We start from the raw sequence: 27988 nt of genomic DNA, 5'->3' as shown, positions 1-27988 counted from the left end.
ATACTACACAACATACAACACATACACACACCACAGACATACACACAACACACACACCAGACATACACATAGCACAGACATACACACCACACACACACCACACACACCACACACACCACATACATATACACACCACACACACCACAGACATTCACACACCACACACCACACATACTACACATACACACAACACACAAGCCGTACATACACACAGACCACATATTACCACACACACACACCACAAACAGACCACACACACCTGATATACATTACACATACCATACACACACATCACACACACCACACATACATAACACATATGTAGCACACACATATACACCACACACATCCCACATACCACACACACACGCACACACAAATACCACATACACAGACCCCACACACTGTATAAACCCCCCCATCCACCACACACACCACACACACACCATACATGCACATCACACACACACATGCCATACACACACACACACCACATATACCACACACACACCCCACACTGCACCACGTACACCATGTACGTGTGTGCATGGACACGTGGGCTGCGGGCTTGGTGGCTCATTCCTCAGATACCATTTCAACAGGGATTCACATAGCTGGGTTCCTAGGGGAAGATGAGAATAGTAACTGGGGCAAGGTGGGGAGAGAATTCCCCAGAAGAGTGATCCACCAGTGGGAACATTCTAGATTCCATGGTGTGCCCACTGAACTTGGCAGTTCTTGTCTCTGGTGAAAAACTCAGGGTTGGGGGGCGGTTGGGGAGGTGAAGGGAGGGGTCCTGGTTCAGTTTATGCAGTTTGGTGCTAGTAGGAACTGAAGGTCTTGCGTAGGAATCCAATCCCTCAGCAGAGTTAAAAACTTCCTAAAAGAACCTAGCCATTAGCTGTATGTTTGACTTACTCATAGTTGTTTTTTTCTTTCTTTGTGTTTTAGGGAAATTGGGGATGTAGTAGCTGGAAACCCACATGAGGTATGCCGCATTTTAGTATGTCAAGCTCTGACACTGATGCATAGCAGTCATTTGGGATTTCTTATTGATTCATAACTGCTCTTTATATATTGAGGATGATAACTTTATTCATCAGGGCCACAACATTTTCTAGGTCCTGGCTCTTCCTGATGAAGATGAGATAGACGCAGCACCCGGAACCCAGGCTTTGTAACACATTCCTACCCCGTAGGGGGAGTCTGAGTGTCCCCCACATTCGGACAGGTGGATCCTCAGAGCACTTGCTGTGAGCTTGAGCACTTCTGGGTAGGATGGAGAAGGCGATGGGAGAAAGAGATCTAGTCCCTGCTCTTAGACAGACTTCCATCCAGTCTTTTAGACAAATGACAGAAGCATAAGGAAAAAGATGAAGGGCAGCTCATGCCAGCAATGGATCTAAGCCTGTGTGAATGTAGTCTGAGGGTGCTGGAGTGAGCACCTCCTTTGGGAGGCTCCATGGGGGAGGTCATTTCAGAGCAGACTTTGGAGGAAGAAATGCACAGAGTTTGTGGGTTCACCTGCCTCACTCCCTCTACCCCTCCCTCCCTGCCCTGTTTCTCAGATGCGGTGCACGGAGGCAGCACGTTGAGTGTGGCTGTTTTGTGAGGGGTAGTGGTATTATTTGGCATATATCAAATCTTTAAGCTCTTATTTCTGCAGATGCATGAGGAGGTGCCAAAGATGGACCCATCTTGCCCTGGGGGCGGGGCAGTTACGCTGTGAGTCTATTAGATAGAAAACATGTGCCCCATTGTCTGTTCCTTCTCATTCCCATTAGTCTCTGAACTGGACTTGGTGCCCAGTAGTTAAGCTAATGGTCAGTAGCGGCCCCTGCCTTGAGTCAGCTGCAGTTCCTGGCACCAGAGGCCCTTTCTGTGCTTCTGCCACTGGGTGGTCCCAGATGGTCAGAGCTCTCCCTCCTGCCCCCTTCCCCTTCCCCATTGCAGGTAGATGACAGCTCACCCTCTTCCCTGCCCCCCAGGCCTTGTCTCTCACAGTAGCTGCTCCTCCTAGCGGTCCCAAGTGTGTTAGAAAGGCCAGTGTGCCAGTGTGGAGGGTGTGGATCTGAGTCCACAATTCAGGTGGGAAGTACTATCCTTCCCCACTCCCCCTTTTTTTCCCCTGCTAAATCAACTTAAAACTGACTCTACCATCATCAGAAATTCTACAAATAATAAATGCTGGAGAGGTCGTGGAGAAAAGAGAACCCTCCTACACTGTTGGTGGGAACGTAAATTGGTACAGCTACTATGGAGAACAGTATGGAGGTTCCTTAAAAAAACTAAAAATAGAGCTACCATGTGATCCTGCAATCCCACTCCCGGCCACATATCCAGAGAAAACCTTAATTCGAAAAGACACGTGCAACCACAATGTTCATAGCAGCACTATTTACAATAGCCCAGACATGGAAGCAACTCAAGTCTCCATCAACAGATGAATGGATAAAGAAGATGTGGTATATATGATGATGAAATATTACTCAACCATAAAAAAGAATGAAATCATGCCATTTGCAGAAACATGGATGGACCTAGAGATGATCATACTAAGTGAAGTAAGTCAGACAAAGATAAATATAATATGACATCACTTATATGTAGAATCTAAAAAAATGATACAAATGAACTTATTTACAAAATAGAAACAGGCTCACAGACATAGAAAACAAATATATGGTTACCAAAGGAGAAAGGAGGGGGAAGGATAAATTAGGAGTTTGGGATTAACAGATACACACCACAATATATAAAATAGGTAAACAACAAAGACCTAGTATAACTATACTCAATATCTTGTAATAAACCATAATGGAAAAGAATATGAGAAAGAAAATATATACATATATTCTTTCTCATACTATGAATATATATATTTGAATCACTTTTCTGTACACCAGAAACTAACACAATATTGTAAATCAACTACACTTTAATAAAAAAAACTTACTGGGCTTCCCTGGTGCGCAGTGGTTGAGAGTCCACCTGCCAATGCAGGGGACACGGGTTCGTGCCCCGGTCCGGGAAGATCCCACATGCCGTGGAGCGGCTGGGCCCGTGAGCCGTGGCCGCTGAGCCTGCGCGTCTGGAGCCTGTGCTCCGCAACGGGAGAGGCCACAGCAGTGAGAGGCCCGCGTACAGCAAAAACAACAACAACAACAACAGCAAAAAAAACAACCCAAAAACTTACTAACCCCCCATTTCAGGAGTTCAATCTCAGTCATTGTTGGGGTGCACCGTCTCCACCTCCCATGGTCTTGCGGTTTTCTGAAACACCAGGAAGTCTGTACCAGTCACGGGTCCTCACTGTTCTCCCTTGAGATGCCCACTGTCTCAGCTCATAGGTTCCTTCATGTCTGGCAGCTCTTGGGCTTCTGTACTAGGTCTGCGGCTTAGAATCTTTGGTAAACTAGGAGTCGCCAGGCCTAGGGGACAGCCGTCCCTTGAGGTCCCCAGAGCATCATGTATGGAGCCATACAAGGGTTCCCATATTTCAGGGCCCTGGGAACTGCCAACTTCTTCTTTGTCTCAGGGAAACTTGGCCTTTTCTCTTTAAGGTACCCCTCCCCCTGACACACACACACACACACACACACACACACACGCCACAGGGATAATATATTCAGGGGACTTAAGACTTTACAGGAGACAGGAAGAGCCATTGCCCTTGCCTTCAAGAACTTCTGTTTTCCTCCCTCCAGAAATCTCCAAGACTTGGACAGCTGGACATTTAAAGGGCCTGCTTGGAATGGGGGAGGGAAAAGAGAAAGCAATTGAACAAACACACTAGAGAAGGGTTGCAAAGATGCTGTCAACATGTAATATGACGACAGTAAAATAATACCTGTTTTTGCCAGGCTGCCTTACCATTTCCAAAGTGTTTTCATGTATATTTTCTCAGAGCAATAGATAATTCCACTACGTTAAGGTCCTTGAGAGCAAGGACCATGTCTTGTTCACCACTACATCTCAGACACAGATACAGAACAGTTCCCAACATGTGCCGGGTGTCCAGTAAATATTTTTTTGAAGGAGTGAACAAACTGAAGTACCGTTTGCCAGACCATGTATGCCATCATTTAAAAGCATCTTTCTCCCTGGTATCCAGAAACTCCCATGTGCAATGACATCCCCTAGTGGTGAAGTACCTGCTATGCACCCGTTTGTGCCCGTGTCCATTTTTTCTTTCACTTTTTTAAAATAAATTTTTATTGGAGTATAGCTGCTTTACAATGTTGTGTTAGTTTCTGCTGTACAGCAAAGAGAATCAACAATACATATACATATAACCCCTCTTTTTTGTATTTCCTTCCATTTAGGTCACCACAGAGCACTGAGTAAAGTTCCCTGTGCTATGCAGTAGGTTCTCATTCATTATCTATTTTATACATAGTAGTGTACAAATGTCAATAGCAATCTCCCAATTCATCCCGCCGCCCCCCCTTCCAAGGGGGACTTGAACTTTTAATATGCTTTGATATTGCACGTTTTCATGTATAACTTGTATCATTTTTATAAGTACAGTATTTGAATGTCTGCATGATTCCTAGGTAAGAAGGCCATACAGTTGCTTTAATAGAATCCTCCCTATTACTGCAGTTGACTTCTATAGCCAGGACCTTCCCAGTGCCTGAGGGAGAACAGTAGAACTGGAAGGCAGGAATATTAAGGCCGGTGCTGTAGAGCTGGAGAAGGTGGGTCTGAGCAGCCAGCCCAATCCACAGCCCTGAGATTTATCCTTATTGAAATGTATAGCTCTAGTCTATTTCTTCCTTTTTTTAGAGTTTTTTTTTTTGATGTGGACCATTTTTAAAGTCTTTATTGAATTTGTTACAATACTGCTTCTGTTTTATGTTTCGGTTTTTTGGCCACGAGGCATGTGGGATCTTAGCTCCCTGACCAGGGATCAAACCTCCACCCCCTGCATTGGAAGGTGAAGCCTTAATCACTGGACTGCCAGGGAAGTCCCTCTTCCTCTCTCTTTCTTCCCCCCTCCCTCCCTCCTTCCCTTCCTTCCTTCCTTTCTTTCCAGTTCATACTTATTTTCCCCCAGAATAATAGAATATTACTCTATGTTCAGAATCTGTAGACTTCACACTAGATTCAGGTTATCGTATATTTTATTACATGGATGATAAAAAGCTTTTATTCTACAAGACCACTCTAAAATCATACATGTGTGATGAGAAGTATTTATCATTTCTTCTAAAAACTTTAGATGTATTTTTGGATTTACTCCTCGTAAATGCAAACAGTATGATAGGCATTAAAACCCCTGTGTTGTCGACGAGGAAGCAGAGCCCTGGCGAGGTTGAGCTGCAGTAGGATGCTGAGAGCAGCTGCTCTGGGGGTCAGACTGGTGGCTGGTGAGACAGCGCACAAGCTTGACTTTGAATCCTGCCTCCACCATGTACCAGCTGTGTAATCTTGGCCTGCTACTTAACACTTTTAAACCTCAGTTTCTCCATCTGTGAAATGTGGATAGCAATGAGACCAATCTCATAGACTACTCATGAGTATTAAATGAACCAATCTATGTATAGTACCTGACAGGTAGTAAGTGCTCAACAAACGTAAGTACTACTACTACCGCTGCTACTCTTAATTGTACAGTATCATTGGGCCAGATCAGGCCTTTTGTACTTTCCTGAGTGATGCTTTTGGAAGAAATTGACTTGGTTTTCTGAAACTCTTCAAGACATCTGGGAAACTTGTGACTTTTCTGTCTGGTGATGACAGTTGAGGAGTTTCATTCCATTTTGCAAAGAGCCCATGGTCATATCAGAAAGTCTCTGGACAGTCATTCATATAATGATTAGCAATTTTCGAAGGACTTTGACACACATTAGTTCTCATTTGATTCTCAAATGACCCCATGTAACAAGCCTAGTTAATTTAATGCTGGACTTGAGGAAATGGATGTCAGAGCCCTGAGATGGAGTTTCGTAATTGGTCAGCGCCGTGTTTGAACTCCTGTCTTCTGGCTTCCAGTTCTGCTGTTTCTACTAGGCTGTGATTTTAACTCCTTTTTAATCATGTTGCTATTTCAGAATCTGGTGAAAGCTAAGAAAACACATGTTAACGTTACTCCCAATTTTCATGCAATACCTGAAGTTCACAGACCCCTTGAAGGTCATCAGTGAATCTCTTTTAGGAGCCCACAGACCCAGACTGAGATTCTCTGCTGTCAGTGTTGCCACCGATCTCTGAAAGCAATTCAGGGTTGAAATCAGAAATTCAGGGTTGGTGGGGATCACTTCCTCACATCGCTGATAGAGGAAGCCCCTAGACCCCTGGATCTTGCTGGATGGAGAGCTCCTGGGGCCAGGACCTTGGACCTCTCCTGTTTACTGTCATGTGCCCCCATCCACCCAGTGTCCGACACACGACAGATATGCGACAGATGTAGTGAATGACGAGCGAATGAATTTTAAATCTTTGTCTTTCATTCTCCTCAACGAGTCCCATCTTAACTTTGAAATTGCCCAGCCTTTTAGCCACACCCCAATGAGGTGGACAAGAAGACGGCCAGCTCTGGAGCCTGTTTGAGAAGCTTGCAGGGAAGGTGAATACAGGGCATAGACAAGCTCCCAGACAGGCAGGAGAGTGTTCTGGAAAGCTCAGCTCACCTGAGTCTTTCCCCTTGCATCTCCGTGAGTATAAATGATGAGGCCACAGGTCTCCGGTCCCCCAACTCTGTCTGTTGCCACTTTCCTGTCTTAAACCTGAGAGGCCTTTCCTGCACTGCTGGGGAGAGGAATCTTGGGACCAAGGCCATTTTTCTTGCTGTGTTGACTGCTTTTTGAGAAAACAGAAAATCCGAATCTCCAGATCTTACCAAAATCCTTTCTGTGTGTAAACTGGCCCTGTTGGATCAGAGCCCTGACTTTATAAAAAGCGGGGAGGCAAAACTTCCCTATATCAATATCCTTCAGAGATGAGAGGAATCGCTCAGCCCAGGTGGCAGGCGGCTCAGTTAACCTGGCCTGGGATTACTGTTCACCGGCCCGCCGCCCTGCCTGCCCTCAGGGACACCAGCGGAGCTTGGGCTGTGGAATTCAAGTTGGCCCAGGTGCCGGCACAGCTCAGGGGCACATGGAGCCAGGGGAAGATGCTGGTGTGCCCCCTGCTTCTTCCCTCCCTGTCCTGCTGACTTAGTTTATTGTGATTCCAGTCCTGTGAGGCCATAAGTCAGAGCAGACTCAGGACTGCAAGTGTCACAACTGGCCCCATAGATACAGTGAATGCACTGCTCTTTGAAGGATAATAAGTTTTGCCAAAGGGCCTTGGAAGGCATCCGTCATCTTGGGCGGCCATAACAATGTACTGCAGACTGGGAAGCATATGAAACAGAATAAACAGAAATTTATTTCTCACAGTTCTGGAGGCTGGAAGTCTGAGATTGGGCATGGTTGGATTCTGGGGAGGGCCTTCCTCTAGCTTGCAGACTGTTGAAGTCTCACTGTGTCCTCACAAGTTGGAAAGAGGGTGAGGGATCTGTCTGGGGTTCCTTTTATGAGGGCATTAATCCCACTCAAAAGGGCTTCACCCTTGGGCTTCCCTGGTGACGCAGTGGTTGAGAGTCCGCCTGCCGATGCAGGGGACACGGGTTCGTGCCCCGGTCTGGGAAGATCCCACATGCCGCGGAGCGGCTGGGCCCGTAAGCCATGGCCACAACGGGAGAGGCCACAACAGTGAGAGGCCCGCATACCACAAAAAAAAAAAAAAAAAAAAAAGAGAGCTTCACCCTCATGACCTAATCACCTCCAAAAAGTCTCTCCTCCTAATACTATGATATTGGGGATTGGATTTCAACATATGAATTTTTGGGGACACAAACATTCAGTCCATAACAGAAGGTAAAAACAATGCTCTCCACCCTGCAGGGAAGCTCAGAGCCACTTTCTAGACTTAAGGATAGCGTAGAAGAAAATACATCAGAATCCTTGCAGAAGATAAAACCTGGGAACAAAATTCCTTTACATAGCCATTAAAAAAAGCTTTGCAAAAATGAGTCAATCTGTGTTTTAGATGGGTGCTCAGACGAGTGTTTTTGCTAACAAAACCTTGTTGCCTTAGCTGCCAAGGGACCATATTTTATTTAGAACATCAAGACTGATAACAAAGTAAAAGTTCCTATTTGTATAGTTTTTCACGTACCTTATCTTTTCTCTCCGGCCTGGTGGGACAGTATCAGTCACTGTCCCTGCTCTGCGGGTGAAGGGTCAGGCACAGAGAGTTAAGGAGCTTGCTGGGGCACAAGGCCCGGTGAGGGACAGGCCAAGATCTCAACATCTCATTCTTGGCCTGGAGGCTTTTCAGAGGGTCCCCAGGTCTTATTATTGGGACTGACCGTGCCGTGCTTGAATGAGGCCAGCTGTGCTCACAGGCAAGGCTCCCCTGTGCAGCTCCCACCTCCCTGGTTTCTGGTAGAATAGCCTGGGCCTGGCTGGTGGAGGCGGGGAGAAGTGGGGCCCCATGGGGACAAGTGATAAGACCACACCTCACCAGAGGAAGTGACTTGGCTAAGGTCGCATGGAGAGTAAGGGACGGAGTCACGACTGGAACCCAGATCTCAGTCCAGCATCCCTTCTCTGAGCCTCATTCATCGTCCTGCCCGAGGTCTGCCCTCCAGCTCAGAGTTAAGGGACGAACCGTCCTACTGGCTCAGTGTTTATCCCAAATGCACGTGGGAAATCCTACTCCCCTAAATTTCTACTTCCAGTTTGAGATGGGCTATGTGTGAAATAGCAACTCCCATAGGTGCAGTGAGGAAAGCGGGCACTTTGGGGTGAGACAGTCTTAGGTTTCTGCCACTGGTGGCTGTGAACCCCCAGCAGTTACATCGCATGGAAATGACAATTACATGGTGAATGTATGTGGTGTTTAGCAATCACAGTTTCCTTAACTCTAACATGGGTGCAGGGCTGTTGTGAGGGTTTGAGGATGTCCCATATCAGGCGTGTGACCTGTCAGCACTGCCTCCTATTATTGCTTCTTGCCATGTCTTGGTCTTGGGTTAGACAAGCCCAGAGAAAGGCAGCAGGCACCGTGTGCAGCCTTCTGCAGAAGGTGTACCCCGCTCACGCCATTAATATACACTTCCCACCCGGCTATGGGGGCCCCAGAGAAACTGTGAATTGGAGTTTTTTAAAGATGTCGCAGCCTTTTAAAATCATAGAGTCAGTGGACCTGGTGTCTGACTCTACATGAATTTAATGTCTTGAAACGCTTGTCAGGGCCTGACGTGATTTGCATTTGGGTTCCTCTTTCTAGGATTCTGAGATCAGTGTCAATTAGCTCAAGACGGCTCTGAATGAGGTGTTTTCCAAACGTAAGTTCTTCCTTGGGGCTTTTCAGGAAGTCTGGGAGCCTAAGACAGATGCTGGGGTGGGGGTGGGGTAAGGATGGGTGCAGGCACTGGGCCAGGGGCACTGCAGATGGGGACAAGCGGCCTTTGGCCTCTGGCCCAGGGCCCTGATTCCCTCTGGGCTGATGGAGCATCCAGCAGGTGGGAGAGGCTGGAGCAGGAGGAGTGCTGGGCAGGATGAAGGCGGGGCTGGTGCTGGGGCCAACCGGCCCTGCAGGAAAGAGTCCGGAGTCTTGGGAGGAAAGAAGTTGGGCTGAGAGTAAGTGAAATTTTCCCGCCAAATTAATAACTTTGCTACAGTGGGAAACTGCGCAGCTTGAAGATCTTGTTCTGTAGTGCATCCCTGGGGAAAGCGTGTGGAGGGGAGGATTCTGACTGTCCTAGGTCGTGACAGTTCTCCGTCTTTAGACTTTAGCAAGCCCCGGGGGCTGTCAGAGGATCAAGCTGCACCCAGGTTGAGGAAAGCCTTGCTCCTTCCCTCTGAACCGCAGCCCCACGTAAGCTGGCACGGAACTGGCTTCTTGTTGGGCCCAGGGATGGGCCAGGGTCAGGCTTCCGCCTGGTTGAGTGATGGGCATGTTCACCCATGGCAACAGGACAGGGGGTGAGCATGCAGGATGGAGGGGCAAGGCCGGGTGTGTGCCCACCTGGGGCCGAGCAGCTCCCCAGGGCTCAGAGCCCAGGCGCAGGCTCAGAGACACCCCGCCCTGCTCCAGCTCTCCCTCCTGCCTTGCAGAGAAAGAGCCCAGGGAAGAAGGGAGGATTTGCAGGGCCTTTGGTTCCTTCCTGCCTTGGCTCTCAGGTGTGGGCAAGGTGAGTATGGAGCCAGGGATGGCTGTATCTCTCAGGAGATACCTGCAATTTAGCAGTAAGGATAACAGCTGCCGTTTGAGAGGCTGTGTGTCATGGTTGAAAGCTTGGGCTATGGAGACGGGTGGCCTGCGTTTAAATCCCAGCTCTGCCTGGGTCGTGTGATCTTGAGCAAATTATTTAACCTCTCTGGGCCTCAGTTTCCTTATCTATAAAATAGGGATGAAAGTATCTACCACATGGGGTTATTTGGAGGAGTAGAAGCACAGTGCTTAGAACAATACCTAGCCAATAAAAAGTTAGCTGATTTATTAAGAACTTGCCATATACCAAGCACTATGCTAGGAAGTTCACTTCCATTATCTCATTTTAGCCCCAATTAGCTTTGGGGGCAAGTACTGTTCTTATCGATGGAGAAAGAAACCAAAGCTCAGAGATATTAGTTTGCTGAAGTCCCGGTGGCTTGTGAGTAGCAAAGCTGAGGTTCAGACACTGAACCCCGATGCCAGTGCCCACCTGTGCCACCCCCAGGGGGCCCTGCCCAGGAGCCCGCCGCCATGCTCTCTCCTTTTTGTGGCGCTCACATCTGGCTCCGTACTCTGGCTGGCGTCCTTGGTGGCTTCCTACCAGGGAGATTATTTCCCCTGCCTTCAAATGATCCTGATTCCCTCCCCTCTTTTCTATTTAAATATTTAGGAACAGACATCAAATTCGATGGATTCAACATCAACACTTGCAGGGAGATGATCAGCCTGATGGATGCATCCTTTAAATGTCACATTATTTTTACTCTGATCCTGATTTTCAGGACTCCTCCACCTCTCCCAGTGAGACGGAGGCAAGGGAAAGAGGGAGAAGGGAACCAGCATTTTCTGAGCATATGGCAGGTACTTGCTTGAGCTGTAAAGGAAAATGTCATCTCATTTTTGCTCCTCAGTAAGTGCGAGATGATCCATTTTACAGGTGAAGAAACTGAGATGTGCCCTGTTGAAGTGACTTGTTTAAAATCCTTTAATTCAAAGACAGCAACTATGTGGCATTTGTGACCCTCCTCCTGTTCATCACAGTATTCCTCCCACGAGGCTCCTCCCACGAGGCCCCTCCCACGAGGCCCCTCCCTCCTCCTTCTCCCCGGCTGTTTCTATCCCCGGCTGTCTTTGTCTCCCAGTATTGACACGGCCACCACCAGTAGTTGAGAAATATCACACAGGATAAAACCTGTTTGTCACTCTGACCCAGTTTAACCCTCGCTGTGTATTGAAGAATGAGTAAGAGACTTGGGGAGGAACGGGGAAGGTTAGGGCATCCTAGGTGGAAGGAACGGCTTAAATGAAGCGCAGAGTGGGGAACAGTGGAACATCACTTACTTGAAACTTGACCTCAGGTGGGTCCAGGTTACCGTTCTCCATGGTGGTGCTGGTGAAGGTGATTTCTTTGAAAACTGGAGCCTAGGAGGGTGCCCCTCAGTTCTGAGGGCTTCATCCGTGATAAGATCTGATGACCTTTGGGGCGGTGGGAATGAACTGTACTTACACAGCAGTCATGCAGAGGAGTCCTGGTTAGCCAGCACGCGTGTGCTGCCCTCTGCTGGGGGTGTCAGCCACGGAGAGCGGGTGCTATCCTTGTGGTCCCAGAGCTTCAGACGCTGGGATTCTCCAGCTCTGTGTCCTTCTATGAGGTCGGCATGGTCCACAGTTTAATTCATGAGCCACAAAGAACTGTTAAGCATCGATTCATTTTTCTACAAATAGTTCCTTGATTTCTGAATCATTCTTCTCAAACTTGCCTATCGACTTTAACTTAGATTTGAGGGTGACCTTGTAGTCACTCACTCATTGTTCCCAGGGGTATTTGCATTTTCATGGCTCCAGGAGGACTGTGACTCAGTCATTCTTCAAGAAGGTCTGTTGCACGGTTTGGATGCTTTGGGGCAGTGGTTCTGAACCCGGATATGCAGCAGAGCTGCCCATGGAGCCTTGTGTAAATATAACAGCTTTATTGAGATATAATTCACATACCATCCAATGTACCCATTTATAGGGTACAGTTCGATGGTTTTTAGTATATTCACAGAGTTGTATAAACATCAACCACCCATTTTAGAGCATTTTTATCACCCCCAAAAGAGACCCTGCACCCATATTAGCAGTCACTCCCCTTTTCCTCTCAACAACCTGAAACCCTCTGCCCTACAACAACTTTGTCTATAGATTTGCCTGTTCTGGATATTTTCATGTAAATGGAATCATATAACATGTGGTCCACTATAGCATGTATCAGCACTTAAAAACCATGAGGTTTTAACAATCCAGTTGCCTGAGTCTCACTCCTGGAGATGCTGATTCATTAAGTCTGGGATGGGGCCCGGGAGTCTGTAGGCAATTCCATCTGGGATTGAGGATACATTGGTGCTCTGGGACAAGGGCTTTGGAACAGACAGGAGTCCAAGTTCTGGCTCCACCACAGTTATTGAATGCTCTGAACCTCAGTTTCTTCTCCTGGAAAATGGAATAACAATATGTAGCTTGTGAGGATGAAATGAGATACAAGTATACATGGGACTAGCTAGACCAGAGCGTTAGCCCTCCTTGTAGACTACTCTTCTCAGGTATGTTGGTTGAAGTATTAGGATTTGAAGGCTGTGGTGCATCCAGCACTCAGCGTGGATCGTGGAAATAAGGACACAGACTTTCTTAAAGGGTGAGGTTTATACCCTTGGGTGTAAACGTGACTTTTTGTTTAGCTGGTTGAAGGAGGTGGGAATGATGTTCTGTTTCAGAATTTTAACATCTGAGCTGTAACACACTGGTGTCTAGTGATTAGTTGGGATGGCTGAGAAAAGGGTAGAGTTTCAAAGAGACTGAACTTCATGAGGGTGGGGACAGTTCAAAACCAGCCCCCCAGGTCGAGCCCAGTGCTTAATCAATATTGCTGGACACAGAGAATTGCACACAACCCCTGGCCTGTTTGGGTTGAGCAGTGGCCTATGAGCCAGCTGTGCTCCTGGGACCATGTCCCAGGGTCCCAGGAATCAGTGTTGAGAAGCTCAGAGCTCCTTCAGGACACCAGACAAACATGTGTAGACCATGTGGCAGAGAATCCCAATCCCGTGCTCCTGAGGACTCTTCTGATAACATTTAAAAAATATATATTTATTTATTTGGCTGCGCCGGGTCTTAGTTGTGGCACGCAGCATCTTCATTGCCGTGTGTGAGATCTTCGTTGCGGCATGCAGAATCTTTAGTTGCGGCATGCGGGATCTTTAGTTGCGGCATGTGAGCTCTTAGTTGTGGCATGTGGGCTCTTAGTTGTGGCATGTGGGATCTAGTTCCCTGACAAGGGATCGAACCCAGGCTCCCTGCATTAGGAGCGCAGAGTCTTAGCCACTGGACCACGAGGGAAGTCCCTCTTACAACATTTTGACATCAACTATCAATGACATCAATATCAACCAGACATTTAAATCTGGAAGGGAATTTACAACAGACCATAGAGCTAAACCCCTCAATGACCCAGGATGACGAGGGTGCTGGATGCTAATGAACGGAGGGCATTAGGCTCCTGACTTGCCCTTTGCTCCTAGCTCTGTACCTGACCTCAAAGGAGGGCCTTGGTGAGTGTTTGACTCTTTAATCTTTATTTGAATTTGTCTCCCACCAACATTTCCCACCGTGACCCCAGGGCCCTGCTTACTACAGACACGGATGTTCACTGAGGTCTTAAGACACTCACTGTGCAAGGTCACAAGAGAATGAAATCCATAGAGCATGTGGAATCTGGGCTTGATCATGTTGGCCTTTAACCTGCTTAGAGCAATGGGACGGGCACCTTGGGGCTGGTGGAATTCAAGACGCTCTGGTTGAAGATTCAGAAGTAGCTGGTAACCCCCCTCTCCCTGTTGTGCATACTCTGGGCTCTTGTCACCGTCCTCTGTTCTGTTTCTAGACCCTTGCCTTCTGTGACACCCATTCCTGATCTATTTGCTGCCCTGGTCTGACCAGATCCTTCATCATGGTCAAAGGCAACACCAAACCTGGACATACTGTTCAGGAAGGACTAAGGAGTCAATGAGAGATTGCCAGTTCTGTCAACGGAAGTGCTGTCAATGTGCCAGTGCTGTCACAGGAAGTTCCCCTGTTCACAGGGCAAAAGGACTAGCACCAGCCCTCAGCCCAAGCTCTTAATTTTGTTCTGGAAACTTCTTGGGAGGAATCAGTGAAGCCTTCTCTGAGGGTGTCCCTGGCCTTCTGAGGAAGTGGTGGGGTGGAGGGAGATGGTTCTGCAGGGGCCACAAAAAGCTGTTTTCTACCTGGAAATTTTCTTCTACTTTACGAGATCTATCGGGAAACTGATTATAACCACTCGGGGACCATTGATGCCCACGAGATGAGGACAGCCCTGAAGAAGGCAGCTGAGGACACATCCTGTAGACAAGGTCTTGAGAGCCAGATGTGCTCACTTTATTTTATTTTAATTTTTAAAAACTTTTATTTATTTATTTTTAACATTTTAATTGAAGTATAATTGCTTTACAATGGTGGGTTAGCTTCTGCTTTATAACAAAGTGAATCAGTTATACATATACATATATCACCATATATCCTCCCTCTTGCGTCTCCCTCCCAGTCTCCCTATCCCACCCCTCTACGTGGTCACAAAACACTGAGCTGATCTCCCTGTGCTATGCAGCTGCTTCCCACTAGCTATCTATTTTACATTTGGTAGTTTATATATGTCCATATATACACTACCACTCTCTCACTTTGTCCCAACTTACCCTTCCCCATCTCCGTGTCCTCAAGTCCATTCTCTAGTAGGTCTGCATCTTTATTACCATCTTGCTCCTAGGTTCTTCATGCCTTTTTTTTTTTTTACATTCCATATATATATGTTAGCATACAGTATTTGTTTTCTCTTTCTGACATACTTCACTCTGTATGACAGACTCTATGTCAATCCACCTCACTACAAATAACTCAATTTCACTTCTTTTTATGGCTGAGTAATATTCCATTGTATACATGTGCCACATCTTCTTTATCCATTCATCCGATGATGGACACTTAGGTTGTTTCCATCTCCTGGCTATTGTAAATAGAGCTGCAATGAACATTTTGGTACATGACTATTTTTGAATTATGGTTTTCTCAGGGTATATGCCCAGTAGTGGGATTGCTGGGTCATATGGTAGTTCTATTTGTAGTTTATTAAGGAACCTCCATACTGTTCTCCATAGGGGGTGTACCAATTCACATTCCCACCAGCAGTGCAAGAGTCTTCCCTTTTCTCCACACCCTCTCCAGCATTTATTGTTTCTAGATTTTTTGATGATGGTCATTCTGACTGGTGTGAGATGATATCTCATTGTAGTTTTGATTTGCATTTCTCTAATGATTAATGATGTTGAGCATTCTTTCATGTGTTTGTTGGCAGTCTGTATATCTTCTTTGGAGAAATGTCTATTTAGGTCTTCTGCCCATGTTTGGATTGGGTTGGCTGTTTTTTTGTTATTGAGCTGCATGAGCTGCTTGTAAATTTTGCAAATTAAACCCTATCAGTTGCCTCATTTGCAAATATTTTCTCCCATTCTGAGGGTTGTCTTTTGGTCTTGTTTATGGTTTCCCTTGCTGTGCAAAAGCTTTGAAGTTTCATTAGGTCCCATTTGTTTATTTTTGTTTTTATTTCCCTTTCTCTAGGAGGTGGGTCAAAAAGGATCTTGCTGTGATTTATGTCATAGAGTGCTCTGCCTGTTTTCCTCTAAGCGTTTGATAGTTTCTGGCCTTACAGTTAGGTCTTTAATCCATTTTCAGGATGGTGTGTTTTTGTGTATGGTGTTAGGGAGTGTTCTAATCTCATACTTTTACATGTACCTGTCCAGTTTTCCCAGCACCACCTATTGTAGAGGCTGTCCTTTCTCCAGCCGTACATTCCTGCCTCCTTTATCAAAGATAAGGTGACCATATGTGCCTGGGTTTATCTCTGGGCTTTCTATCCTGTTCCATTGATCTATCTTCCTGTTTCTGTGCCAGTACCATACTGTCTTGATTACTGTAGCTTTGTAGTATAGTCTGAAGTCAAGGAGCCTGATTCCTCCAGCTCCGTTTTTCGTTCTCAAGATTGCTTTGGCTATTCGGGGTCTTTTGTGTTTCCATACAAATTGTGAAATTTTTTGTTCTAGTTCTGTGAAAAACGCCAGTGTTAGTTTGATAGGGATTGCATTGAATCTGTAGATTGCTTTGGGTAGTAGAGTCATTTTCACAGTGTTGATTCTTCCAATCCAAGAACATGGTATATCTCTCCATCTATTTGTATCATCTTTAATTTCTTTCATCAGTGTCTTATAATTTTCTGCATACAGGTCTTTTGTCTCCTTAGGTAGGTTTATTCCTAGATATTTTATTCTTTTTGTTGCAATGGTAAATGGGAGTGTTTTCTTGATTTCACTTTCAGATTTTTCATCATTAGAGTATAGGAATGCCAGAGATTTCTGTGCATTAATTTTGTATCCTGCTACTTTACCAAATTCATTGATTAGCTCTACTACTTTTCTGGTAGCATCTTTAGGATTCTCTATGTATAGTATCATGTCAACTGCAAACAGTGACAGCTTTACTTCTTCTTTTCCGATTTGGATTCTTTTATTTCCTTTTCTTCTCTGATTGCTGTGGCTAAAACTTCCAAAACTATGTTGAATAAGAGTGGTGTGAGTGGGCAACCTTGTCTTGTTCCTGATCTTAGTGGAAATGCTTTCAGTTTTTCACCATTGAGGACGATATTGGCTGTGGGTTTGTCATATATGGCCTTTATTATGTTGAGGAAAGTTCCCTCTATGCCTACTTTCTGGAGGGTTTTTATCATAAATGAGTGTTGAATTTTGTCGAAAGCTTTCTCTGCGTCTATTGAGATGACCATATGGTTTTTCTCCTTCAATTTTTTAATATGGTGTATCACACCGACTGATTTGCGTATATTGAAGAATCCTTGCATTCCTGGAACAAACCCCACTTGATCGTGGTGTATGATGCTTTTAATATGCTGTTGGATTCTGTTTGGTAGTATTTTGTTGAGGATTTTTGCATCTATGTTCATCAGTGATATTGGCCTGTAGTTTTCTTTCTTTGTGACATCCTTGTCTGGTTTTGGTATCAAGGTGATGGTGGCTTTGTAGAATGAGTTTGGGTGTGTTCCTCCCTCTGCTATATTTTGGAAGAGTTTGAGAAGGATAGGTGATAGTTCTTCTCTAAATGTTTGATAGAATTCGCCTGTGAAGCCATCTGGTCCTGGGCTTTTGTGTGTTGGAAAATTTTTAATCACAGTTTCAATTTCAGTGCTTGTGATTGGTCTGTTCATATTTTCTATTTCTTCCTGATTCAGTCTTGGCAGGTTGTGCATTTCTAAGAATTTGTCCATTTCTTCCAGGTTGTCCATTTTATTGGCATAGAGTTGCTTGTAGTAATCTCTCATGATCTTTTGTATTTCTGTAGTGTCAGTTGTTCTCCTTTTTCATTTCCAATTCTATTGATTTGAGTCTTCTCCCTTTTTTTCTTGATGAGTCTAGCTAATGGTTTATCAATTTTGTTTATCTTCTCAAAGAACCAGCTTTTAGTTTTATTGATCTTTGCTATCACTTCCTTCATTTCTTTTTCATTTATTTCTGATGTGATCTTTATGATTTCTTTCTTTCTGCTAACGTTGGGGTTTTTTTGTTCTTCTTTCTCTAATTGCTTTAGGTTCAAGGTTAGGTTGTTTATTCGAGATGTTTCCTGTTTCTTAAGGTAGGATTGTATTGCTATAAACTTTCCTCTTAGAACTGCTTTTGCTGCATCCCACGTTTTTGGGTCGTCGTGTCTCCATTGTCATTTGTTTCTAGGTATTTTTTGATTTACTCTTTGATTTCTTCAGTGATCACTTCGTTATTAAGTAGTGTATTGTTTAGCCTCCATGTGTTTGTATTTTTTACAGATCATTTGCTGTAATTGATATCTAGTCTCATAGCATTGTGGTCGGAAAAGATACTTGATACGATTCCAATTTTCTTAAATTTACCAAGGCTTGATTTGTGACCCAAGATATGATCTATCCTGGAGAATGTTCCATGAGCACTTGAGAAAAATGTGTATTCTGTTGTTTTTGGATGGAATGTCCTATAAATATCAATTAAGTCCATCTTGTTTAATGTATCATTTAAAGCTGTGTTTCCTTATTTATTTTCATTTTGGATGATCTGTTCATTGGTGAAAGTGGGGTGTTAACGTCCCCTACTATGAATGTGTTACTGTCGATTTCCCCTTTTATGGCTGTTAGTATTTGCCTTATGTATTGAGGTGCTCCTATGCTGGGTGCATAAATATTTACAATTGTTATATCTTCTTCTTGGATCGATCCCTTGATCATTATGTAGTGTCCTTCTTTGTCTCTTCTAATAGGTTTTGTTTTAAAGTCTATTTTGTCTGATACGAGAATTGCTACTCCAGCTTTCTTTTGGTTTCCATTTGCATGGAATATCTTTTTCTATCCCCTTACTTTCAGTGTGTATGTGTCTCTAGGTCTGAAGTGGGTCTCTTGTAGACAGCATATATATGGGTCTTGTTTTTGTATCCATTCAGCCAATCTGTGTCTTTTCGTGGGAGCATTTAGTCCATTTACATTTAAGGTAATTATCAATATGTATGTTCCTATTCCCATTTTCTAAATTGTTTTGGGTTCGTTATTGTAGGTCTTTTCCTTCTCTTGTGTTTCTTGCCTAGAGAAGTTCCTTTAGCATTTGTTGTAAAGCTGGTTTGGTGGTGCTGAACTCTCTCAGCTTTTGCTTGTCTGTAAAGGTTTTAATTTCTCCGTCAAATCTGAATGAGATCCTTGCTGGGTAGAGTAATCTTGGTTGCAGGTTTTTCTCCTTCATCACTTTCAGTATGTCCTGCCACTCGCTTCTGGCTTGCAGAGTTTCTGCTGAGAGATCAGCTGTTAACCTTATGGGGATTCCCTTGTGTGTTATTTGTTGCTTTTCCCTTGCTGCTTTTAATATGCTTTCTTTGTATTTAATTTTTGACAGTTTGATTAACATATGTCTTGGCGTATTTCTCCTTGGATTTATCCTGTATGGGACAAAAAAAAAAAAAAAAAGAAAACCTAGTACCAATTTGTGACTGAGCTATTCCAATTTTATGAATTAATCTTTAAAAAAATTCATCAATCAAATCAACACCAGATTATAAAGAATTTTTACTGAAATTTGTTTTTTAACACCTCCAAAAGAGAAACAATCCAGATGTCTAAGAAAATGTTAATAATAACATATTTTCACATATTCAGCTATGTAATACAATTAGGAATAAAAATGATGATTTCAAAAAAAAACAAACCCGGACAGACAGAACCCTGGGACAAATGGTAAAAGCAAAACTATACAGACAAGATCACACACAGAAGCATATGCATACACACTCACAAAAAGAAATAAAAGGGGGAAAAAAAAATCGTTGCTCCCAAAGTCCACCTCCTCAGTTTGGGATGATTCATTGTCTATTCAGGTATTCCACAGATGCAGGGTACATCAAGTTGATTGTGGAGATTTAATCCGCTGCTCCTGAGGCTGCTGGGAGAGATTTCTCTTTCTCTTCTTTGTTCGCACAGCTCCCAGGGGCTCAGCTTTGAATTTGGCCCCGCCTCTGCGTGTAGGTCACCGGAGGGCGTCTGTTCTTTTCTCAGACAGGACGGGGTTAAAGGAGCCGCTGATTCGAGGACTCTGGCTCACTCAGGCCAAGGGGAGGGAGGGGTACGGAGTGCGGGGCGAGCCTGCGCGGCAGAGGCCGGCGTGACGTTGCACCAGCCTGAGGCGCGCCGTGCGTTCTCCCGGGAAAGTTGTCCCTGGATCCCGGGACCCCGGCAGTGGCGGGCTGCACAGTCTCCCCGGAAGGGGGGTGTGGATAGTGACCTGTGCTCGCACACAGGCCTCTTGGTGGCGGCAGCAGCAGCCTTAACGTCTCATGCTCGTCTCTGGGGTCCGCGCTTTTAGCCGCGGCTCACGCACGTCTCTGGAGCTCCTTTAAGCAGCGCTTTAATCCCCTCCCCTCGCGCACCAGGAAACAAAGCAGGAAGAAAAAGTCTCTTGTCTCTTCGGCAGCTCCAGACTTTTCCCGGATTCCCTCCCGGCTAGCCGTGGCGCACTAACCCCCTTCAGGCTGTGTTCACACCGCCAACCCCAGCCCTCTCCGTGAGCTCCGACCGAAGCCCGAGCCTCAGCTCCCAGCGCCGCCCACGCGGGTGGGGGACCAGACAAGCCTCTTGGCCTGGTGAGTGCCGGTCGGGCCTGATCCTCTGTGTGGGAATCTCTCCGCTTTGCCCTCCGCACCCCTGTTGCTGTGCTCTCCTCCGCGGCTCCGAAGCTTCCCCCCTCCGCCACCCACAGTCTCCGTCCGAGAAGGGGCTCCTAGTGTGTGGAAACGTTTCCTCCTTCACGGCTCCCTCCCACTGGTGCAGGTCCCGTCCCTGTCCTTTTATCTCTGTTTTTTCTGTTTTCGTTTGCCCTACCCAGGTACGTGGGGAGTTCCTTGCCTTTTAGGAGGTCTGAGGTCTTCTGCCAGCGTTCTGTAGGTGTTCTGTAGGAGTTGTGCCACATGTAGATGTATTTCTGATGTATTTGTGGGGAGGAAGGTGATCTCCGAGTCTTACTCTTCCGCCATCTTGAAGCTCCTCCTTTATTTATTTTTGACCGTGTCGGGTCTTGGTTGCGGCATGCGGGATCTTTTGCTGTGGTGTGTGGGCTCTGTAGTTGCAGCACGCGGGCTCTGTAGTTGTGGTGTGAGAGCTTAGCAGTTGCAGCACATGGGCTTAGTTGCCCCATGGCATGTGGGATCTTAGTTCCCCAACCAGGGATCGAACCTGCGTCCTCTGCATTGGAAGGTGGATTCTTAACCAATGGACCACCAGGGAAGTCCGCTAGATGTGCTCATTTTATTTTAATTATTTTAAAAATATTTCTTTATTTATTTGGCTGGACCGGGTCTTAGTTGCAGCATGAAGGATCCTTAGTTGCAGCATGGGGAAACTAGTTCCCCGACCACAGATTGAATCCGGGCCCCCTGCTTTGGGAGCACAGAGTCCCAACCACTGGACCACCAGGGAAGTCCCAAGATGTGCTCATTTTAAACTCTTAATATGATGATTGCTAATGACCATCAGTGGCAGTTACCTTATGTTGGATGTCAATGTGACAACAAATATTTGTTGAGCACCTTCCTTATCTGGGGAGGAGGGAATGTTGCTGGATTCTTTAGACTTTTTCTAAGGACTTTGCCTGTTACTGGGAAGGTGACAGCAATCACAGGGGACGGGGCTGTGAAGGGGATGGTCAGGAGAGACCATCCCCTCACCTTCCCTGTTTTTTCTTGCTGTAGCCAATGTGATGCAGAGCTGAGTTAGTATTGGAGCTACAGGCCTTATTCTTGGATCAGGGAGGAGGCTTATCCTGTTGAGGATTATCTAAAAGGAGACTGATTGGATGACTAGACCCTTCTGGTATCTTCTGAGGGGGGCAGCGTCAGGCCTGAGTCAGCCCTGATTTCTGCTGTAGACAGGGCCGAGCCCCCCACTCCACCTATAACCTTGGCCCCCTTCTGCCCGTAGGTTTCACCCTTAGCAACCAGGTACAGCAGACCATTTCCATGCGGTATGCATGCAGCAAACTTGGCATCGACTTTGACAGCTTCCTTGCTTGTATGATCTGCCTGGAGACCCTCTTCAGTGAGTCACTCTCTCCTTTAACCCTATCTCATTTCTCCTGAGGTGCGGAGAGGGGCAGGGGGCAGGGCCAGCAAGCAGAACCAGACAGGCTTCAGAAACTGTGGCATCCTTGGGGGAGGGGAAGCAGAAACTAAAGCGGCCAAGGAAGCCCAAGCTGGCCACGCCCAAAGTGCTGCCTTCTCTGGGAGATTTAAAAAGATTGTTGTGGGCTTCCCTGGTGGCGCAGTGGTTGAGAGTCCGCCTGCCGATGCAGGGGACACGGGTTCGTGCCCCGGTCTGGGAAGATCCCATATGCCGCGGAGCGGCTGGGCCCGTGAGCCATGGCCGCTGAGCCTGCGCGTCCGGAGCCCGTGCTCCGCAACGGGAAAGACTGTTGTGCACCTACTACATGCAGTCACTGGGCCAAATGAATGAGTCCCAGCAACGGTCCTTAAGTGACTTTTAACATCTGTGCCTCCATGGGGATCATACTGAGAGCGTGTGTCCCTTCCCAGGGAGGGAATAGGGGTCTCCTTTTGGAAGCCTTTAGATGGTCTAGTGCCCCCTTGGGCTCATGCTAAGGTATCATATTAAGGGAGGGAGTTTTCCTTCCAGTGAGGGCTGGGAAGTGGTAAATTCTAATGGGGAAAGGTCAGTGACTGGATTACTCACAAATGGGGCAACCACCTCTGTTCCACGACCCCATCGCCAACCCCTGTTGAAAGAATTGCAAGTTTCTAGAGCTTGTGAGGGTGGAGATGGCAAAAGGACCTTCTCTGCTCACATCTGGAGGTTTGTCTAATTGGGCAAGGGGACATCTGCTGTCTAAAACCCTCACCCTGGGCACTGGATCCAGATCTAGCTTTTCGGGGTCCCTGAAGCTGAGTGGGAGCTGGGAAGGGTGCAGGGGCCGGGGGAAGGTACCAGGTGGGGTGGACAGAGACAGCTCTCTTTGGCTGTTCCAAAGTCCAGGAACATCCCCATCTGATTTCATTCGTTCTCTGTCATTCTAGAACTGTTCAGCCTTCTGGACAAGGACCAGAATGGCGTTGTCCGGCTCTCTCTGGCAGAGGTAAGTGGTTTTGATAAACTGCTTGCTGATGGTACTTGAACATTCTTGGATGGTATTGCTGCCGAGTGCTGTTAATTCACACTGACCTGTCTTATTTCCGTGTGGATACAACGCATGTTCTATGGCAGGCATTGCCGGGAGGAGTGAGATTGTCATCAATCTTTCAAATATTTTTATTTATTATTATTATTATTGTTTTAAAGATAAAGCTACAGTTACAGATCAGATCATTTCAAGGATGCAAGCTCTTATTAATTTGGATGGAATGGTGGGTGGTAGGTACAATTTAAAGTGCCTAACCTTTAGGACCAGGCATCTTTGATTGACGTATAGAAGGATATCAGAAACAAAGAATTAAATTGCAACAAGGTAGAGTGCAGATGCAAAATAGATGGATGTAAATTACTGTGTACAAAGCCCATAATGTCTTACGCTGACAACATCGTGCCCTTCCCCTGTGGAGGGCTGCAGCCTATGCAGCAGGGCCTTTATTGGCCTGTGGGGATGCAGGTGTGGGCATGTGCTGAGGGGCCAGGCCAGGAGGCATTGCCCTAGATCTGTTTCTCAGGCAGAGGAACTAGAGCACCAGGTTATTCCTGGCCCTGCCTAGTTGTCTGGGTACAACCACTTCTTTTCTTCTCTAGAATGGGAATGTCATTGACCCCTTTCAGTGATCTAGGGAAGGCCCTCTTGGAAGCATGTCTGTGGATGTCTACAAACACCCGCTCAATAGTGTTGAACCTGAAACTTTTGGAAGTCCCTTTGGGGCTAAGCTTTTCCTAAGTCACTTTTCCATGGGGCTCTGGCTCAGGGGGTAGTGACCTAGTTAAGGGCTTCCTTGCTCCCTCCTGTTGAGCAAGGCACTTACTGGAGGACACAGCTAGAACAAGTCATACCACTTGAGGCAGGAGAGCGCCTCTGGCGCAGTCACACCAGCTCCTGAGGACCCCTGAGCTCACCCCGATCTCCTTATTTTGCAATGGCTGTGCTGTATGTTGGTCTGACCCAGGGTTCTGGACATTGGTGTTGCTCCCTGCCAGCCTGCCTGCCTCTTTTCTCCCTTTCTTTACAGTTTTGTGCACATTTATCCTCAAGGGGGCATTCACTGGTTATTCATCTCTTCCTTGCCGTTTGTTGTTCCCTGAGATCCTGGCCTGTCCCACTGGAGCAGTCCGGGGAGCCCGAGATCTCTTTCAGCAGCATTTAAGCTGATCCCAGAGCACAATGGAGAGACAGAAATTAATTAAAGTTGTGGGTCAAAATGGTTTCTGCCTTCCTCTAGTGATATGTAATCTGGGGGGTGCCCTGGGGTGTTCCTGCTTTAGAAAAGACGTTCTTGAGCAATGACGCAGCCCAAAGCTGCTGAAAGATGTGAAATGTGGGTGAATTTCTTGGAGGAAAGGCCTGCTATAGATTAAACTGCCTCTGGGGACTGCCTTCAGGAAAGGAGCTGCCCCTGCCCTTCCGAGGAGGGTGCAGGGAGGGGCTGCTGGGGGGAGAGGCCTTTCTTCCTCACTTGCAGATGGGAGAAATTGCTATACTGCAGGTCAGCATGGGCTAAAGGAAAGGAAAGGATAGGAAAATTCTTGCTGAGGAGAATTCTTACCTGACAAATAGCTTGAGGGGAAATGCAGTTCAGGTTAGTTTTGCTCATGGCGGAACACAATGATCTTTGTTGTTGGTAAGAAAATAGGTGCCATAGCTTAGTGTCCTAATGGGTAGTTGGGGACAGAGCTGACTCTCATACGCAGATGTTGGAAATGAAGTGTACAGGAAGATGAGTGTCTTAGTTAGTTTGGGCTGCCTGAGCAAATACCAGAGACCAGGTGGCTTATAAAAAACAGACACATTTTTTTACAGGCTGGAAGTCCGAGATCAGAGCAGCATAGTTGGGTTCTGGAGATCTCTCTCAGACTATAGACTTCTCATTGTGTCCTCACAGGGTGGAGAGCAGAGGGGAAGCAAGATCTCTCATGATTCTTGGAAGAACACTAATCCCATTCATGAGGGCCCCACCCTCATGACCTTATCCAACCCTAATTAGACCCCAGGTCCCACCTCCTGATACCACCACATTGGGGGGTGTGGTTTCAACGTATGAATTCGAGGGGGATACAACCATTCAGCCCATAGCTGTGACCTACTGGAGAGAAAACACACATTTATGCCTTGGCCTCTGTATTAGTCTGATTAAAGATTAATTTTTGACCTCCAGAAGTAGAGCTGGATGAACGTTCCTTATAGGGACATGATTTATATGTATGGTATAACACCCGTCAGCTTGTTTTTTTTTTTGAAGTATAGTTGATTTACAATATTGTGTTAGTTTCATGTGTAGAGCAAAGTGATTTAGTTATATATATATATATATTTTTCAGATTATTTTCCATTATAGGTTATTACAAGATGTTGAATATAGTTCCCTGTGCTAAACAGTAGGACTTTGTTGTTTATCCATTCTATATATAATAGTTTGCATCTGCTAACTTCAATCTCCCAATCCATCCCTCCCCCCTCCTCCCCCTTGGCAACCTCAAGTTTGTACTCTGTGTCTGGGAGTCTGTTTTGTAAATAGGTTCATTTGGGTCATATTTTAGATTCCAAATGTAAGTGATATCATATGGTATTTGTCTTTCTCTTTCTGACTTACTTCACTCAGAATGATAATCTCTGATTGCATCCATGTGGCTGCAAATGGCATTATTTTGTTCTTTTTATGGCTGAGTAGTATTCCATTGTGTGTGTGTGTGTATATACATATATATATATGTATATAAACCACATCTTCTTTATCCATTCATCTGTTGATGGACACTTAGTTTGTTTCCATATCTTGGCTATTGTAAATAGCGCTGCTATGAACATTGGGGTGCATGTATCTTTTTGAATTAGGGTTTTCTTTTTTTCCCTGGATATATATCCAGGAGTGGGGTTGCTGGATCATATGGTAGCTCTATTTCTGGTTTTTTAAGGATCTTTCCATAGTGGCTGCACTCATTTACATTCCCAGTGTAAGAAGATTCCCTTTTCTCCACACCCTCTCTAGCATTTATTATTTGTAGACTTTTTGTTGATGGCCATTCTGACCGAACACCAGTTCGCTTTAATGCTGTCTTCAACTCTCCCAAGGCCCAGCGGGGAGAAGGGGTAGGCCCTTAACTGAAGGGGGCTGTGGGAGCTCTGGGATCCCACCCCTCAGGGAGAGGCTCTGGGACGGCGCCCCTGCAGGGAAAGCTCACTCATCGGAGGGTGGAGAAGGAGCTGTATTTGTTTGGCAGTCTGTGGGTCCCAGAAGAAAAGAGGTCCTTCCACGTGTAGTCAGAAGTATGAGGGAGCTTTCGTCACCTGGGTCATCTGCAGGACCCAGCAGGTGTATGTCCAGCTGCCCTCAGGCTGCCTGGGGATACCACCCAGCCTGCCCCTGTCGGCCCAGGTGGTGTTAGGTACAAGTCCCTGACCCACCCCGTTGTTTAAAACTAAAGTACTACAAAGCAGTTCTCCTTTACATTTCGAATATAGCATGGCTGCCTAAGTTGAAAGGACTGTGTTATAATCGGCTGGCAGCAGGTAGGTTTATTTTTCAGGCCTACAAGCTACTTCAGGGAATAGTCTGGTAAGCAAAAAAACCAAACCAAACAAAAAAACCCAAACAACAGTTTAGTTACAAAATAGATTTGCTTTGGGGGTCCCAGTCCCAGGGGAGTGTTGTGCTGGGGACTTCTTATCAGTACAGCCTGTGAGGCCAGCTAAGGATCTTAACACTGCATAGCTTTCCTCTTAAACACCTGAGAGTTTGCTGTATGCTCCTTTCTGCCCCCTGAATTAAGGCAGCAGAGGTGCTGCTTTTTGGTGTGGCCTCTTCGTCGCCCCTCTATGTGGCTGCATCTCAGGAAAGATCAGCCCCTGCTGGATGGTGGCTCCTCAGCGTGGATTCCCCAGGGAGGCTCCTGCGCTTCCCCGGCCGAGCCCTCCCCCACGTTATTGCGTTAACGTGTTTCACGTCTTCTCTGTTCCTGTGGACAGTCTGTGAATGCAGAGTTCCTAATTCCTCCAGAGCCTAGAACAGTGCCTGGCACAGAGTAGGCACTCAGTGAGTGAAACCCGTGTCCTTTCCTTTGCACATGAGGAAGTTCTGCAGCACTTGGGCCCCACTTTGTTTTCCTAGTAGAGAGGATGGGTTTGCACTGGTCCCTCACAGCAATTTCCTGCAGCCCCAGAGGGGAACTGCTGATGTTTGGATGCGTTACAGCCAGCCTCCATGGGCGGGTGAAGGGCTGGAGGGGGGGATGGCGAGAAGAAGAAGATGTGTCCCCTGCAGGGTCCCCTGCTGAGCTGCCCCGTCCCCAGGCTCCTTCCCACCCCATGCCAGGAGCCGAGGCAGCCATTGCCTCCCGCGTTGGCGGGTCTTTGATTTGTGCAGAGAATCCGTGGAGGCTCTCGGCTTCCCCACTTTCTGGAAGGAGAGGGAAGCAGCTCGGCAGGAGGCTTGAGGCAGCTATGGGGGTCAGGGTGAGCCTCCTTCTCTTCCTCTCCATGCTCCCTCGCCTGCAGAGCCCCGTCACTTCTCTTAAAGGCCGAGCTTGTTTCCTCATTAGTAAACGTGAGGACACACACGCCACCATGCCGCCCCCAGACGCAACTGAGGCCTCCGGGAGCATGGAACCTGACACTGGTGGGAGGCGGTCAGGGTGTATGGACGATGCCGGGTAATTCCACACCAGCAAGGCCACCTCTAGCCAGTCCCCTTTCCCGTGAGAGCTTCGAGTCACGCAGTATTAGCTTTTCTGCTCACGTCGCCGGCCTAAGCAGGGCTTTCGGTAATTATGCACAGCCGCAGAAGCCGCGTTGAGCAGGGCTGGGAGAAGCCGGTGGCCCTGCCACGCGCAGCAGGGGGCTCTTCCCGCCAAGGTCCCGACGGCATCCTGTGCGTTCTGCCCGGGGCTCAGCTGGCGGAGGCCCCCGCTCTGCTCAGGGCTCCCCTCCGTTCCTCACCGCCTCCCTAAAGCCAGCCG

At 46.7% G+C, this 27988-nt stretch overlaps 1 protein-coding gene across 1 annotated transcript in view; it reads left to right on the top strand.

The window, feature by feature from the left end:
- The window catches only part of CAPN8 (calpain 8), a 62809-nt gene extending 38829 nt beyond the window's left edge, over nucleotides 1–23980 (top strand). Inside the window, 10 exon segments of the mRNA XM_029226885.1 lie at nucleotides 952–988; nucleotides 6504–6522; nucleotides 6525–6571; nucleotides 9283–9340; nucleotides 10883–10947; nucleotides 13998–14062; nucleotides 14515–14621; nucleotides 21809–21925; nucleotides 22918–22974; nucleotides 23955–23980. Of these exon segments, the coding sequence (XP_029082718.1) occupies nucleotides 952–988; nucleotides 6504–6522; nucleotides 6525–6571; nucleotides 9283–9340; nucleotides 10883–10947; nucleotides 13998–14062; nucleotides 14515–14621; nucleotides 21809–21925; nucleotides 22918–22974; nucleotides 23955–23980 (598 nt within the window).
- The last annotated feature ends 4008 nt before the right edge of the window (nucleotides 23981–27988 follow it).

The sequence above is a fragment of the Monodon monoceros genome, unplaced genomic scaffold, assembly GCF_005190385.1.
Source record: "Monodon monoceros isolate NGI ecotype Baffin Bay Population unplaced genomic scaffold, NGI_Narwhal_1 Super_Scaffold_18, whole genome shotgun sequence".
NCBI classification, from domain to species: domain Eukaryota; kingdom Metazoa; phylum Chordata; class Mammalia; order Artiodactyla; family Monodontidae; genus Monodon; species Monodon monoceros.
The sequence above is the reverse complement of the archived record's forward strand: the minus strand, read 5'-3'. Positions and strand labels throughout refer to the sequence as shown.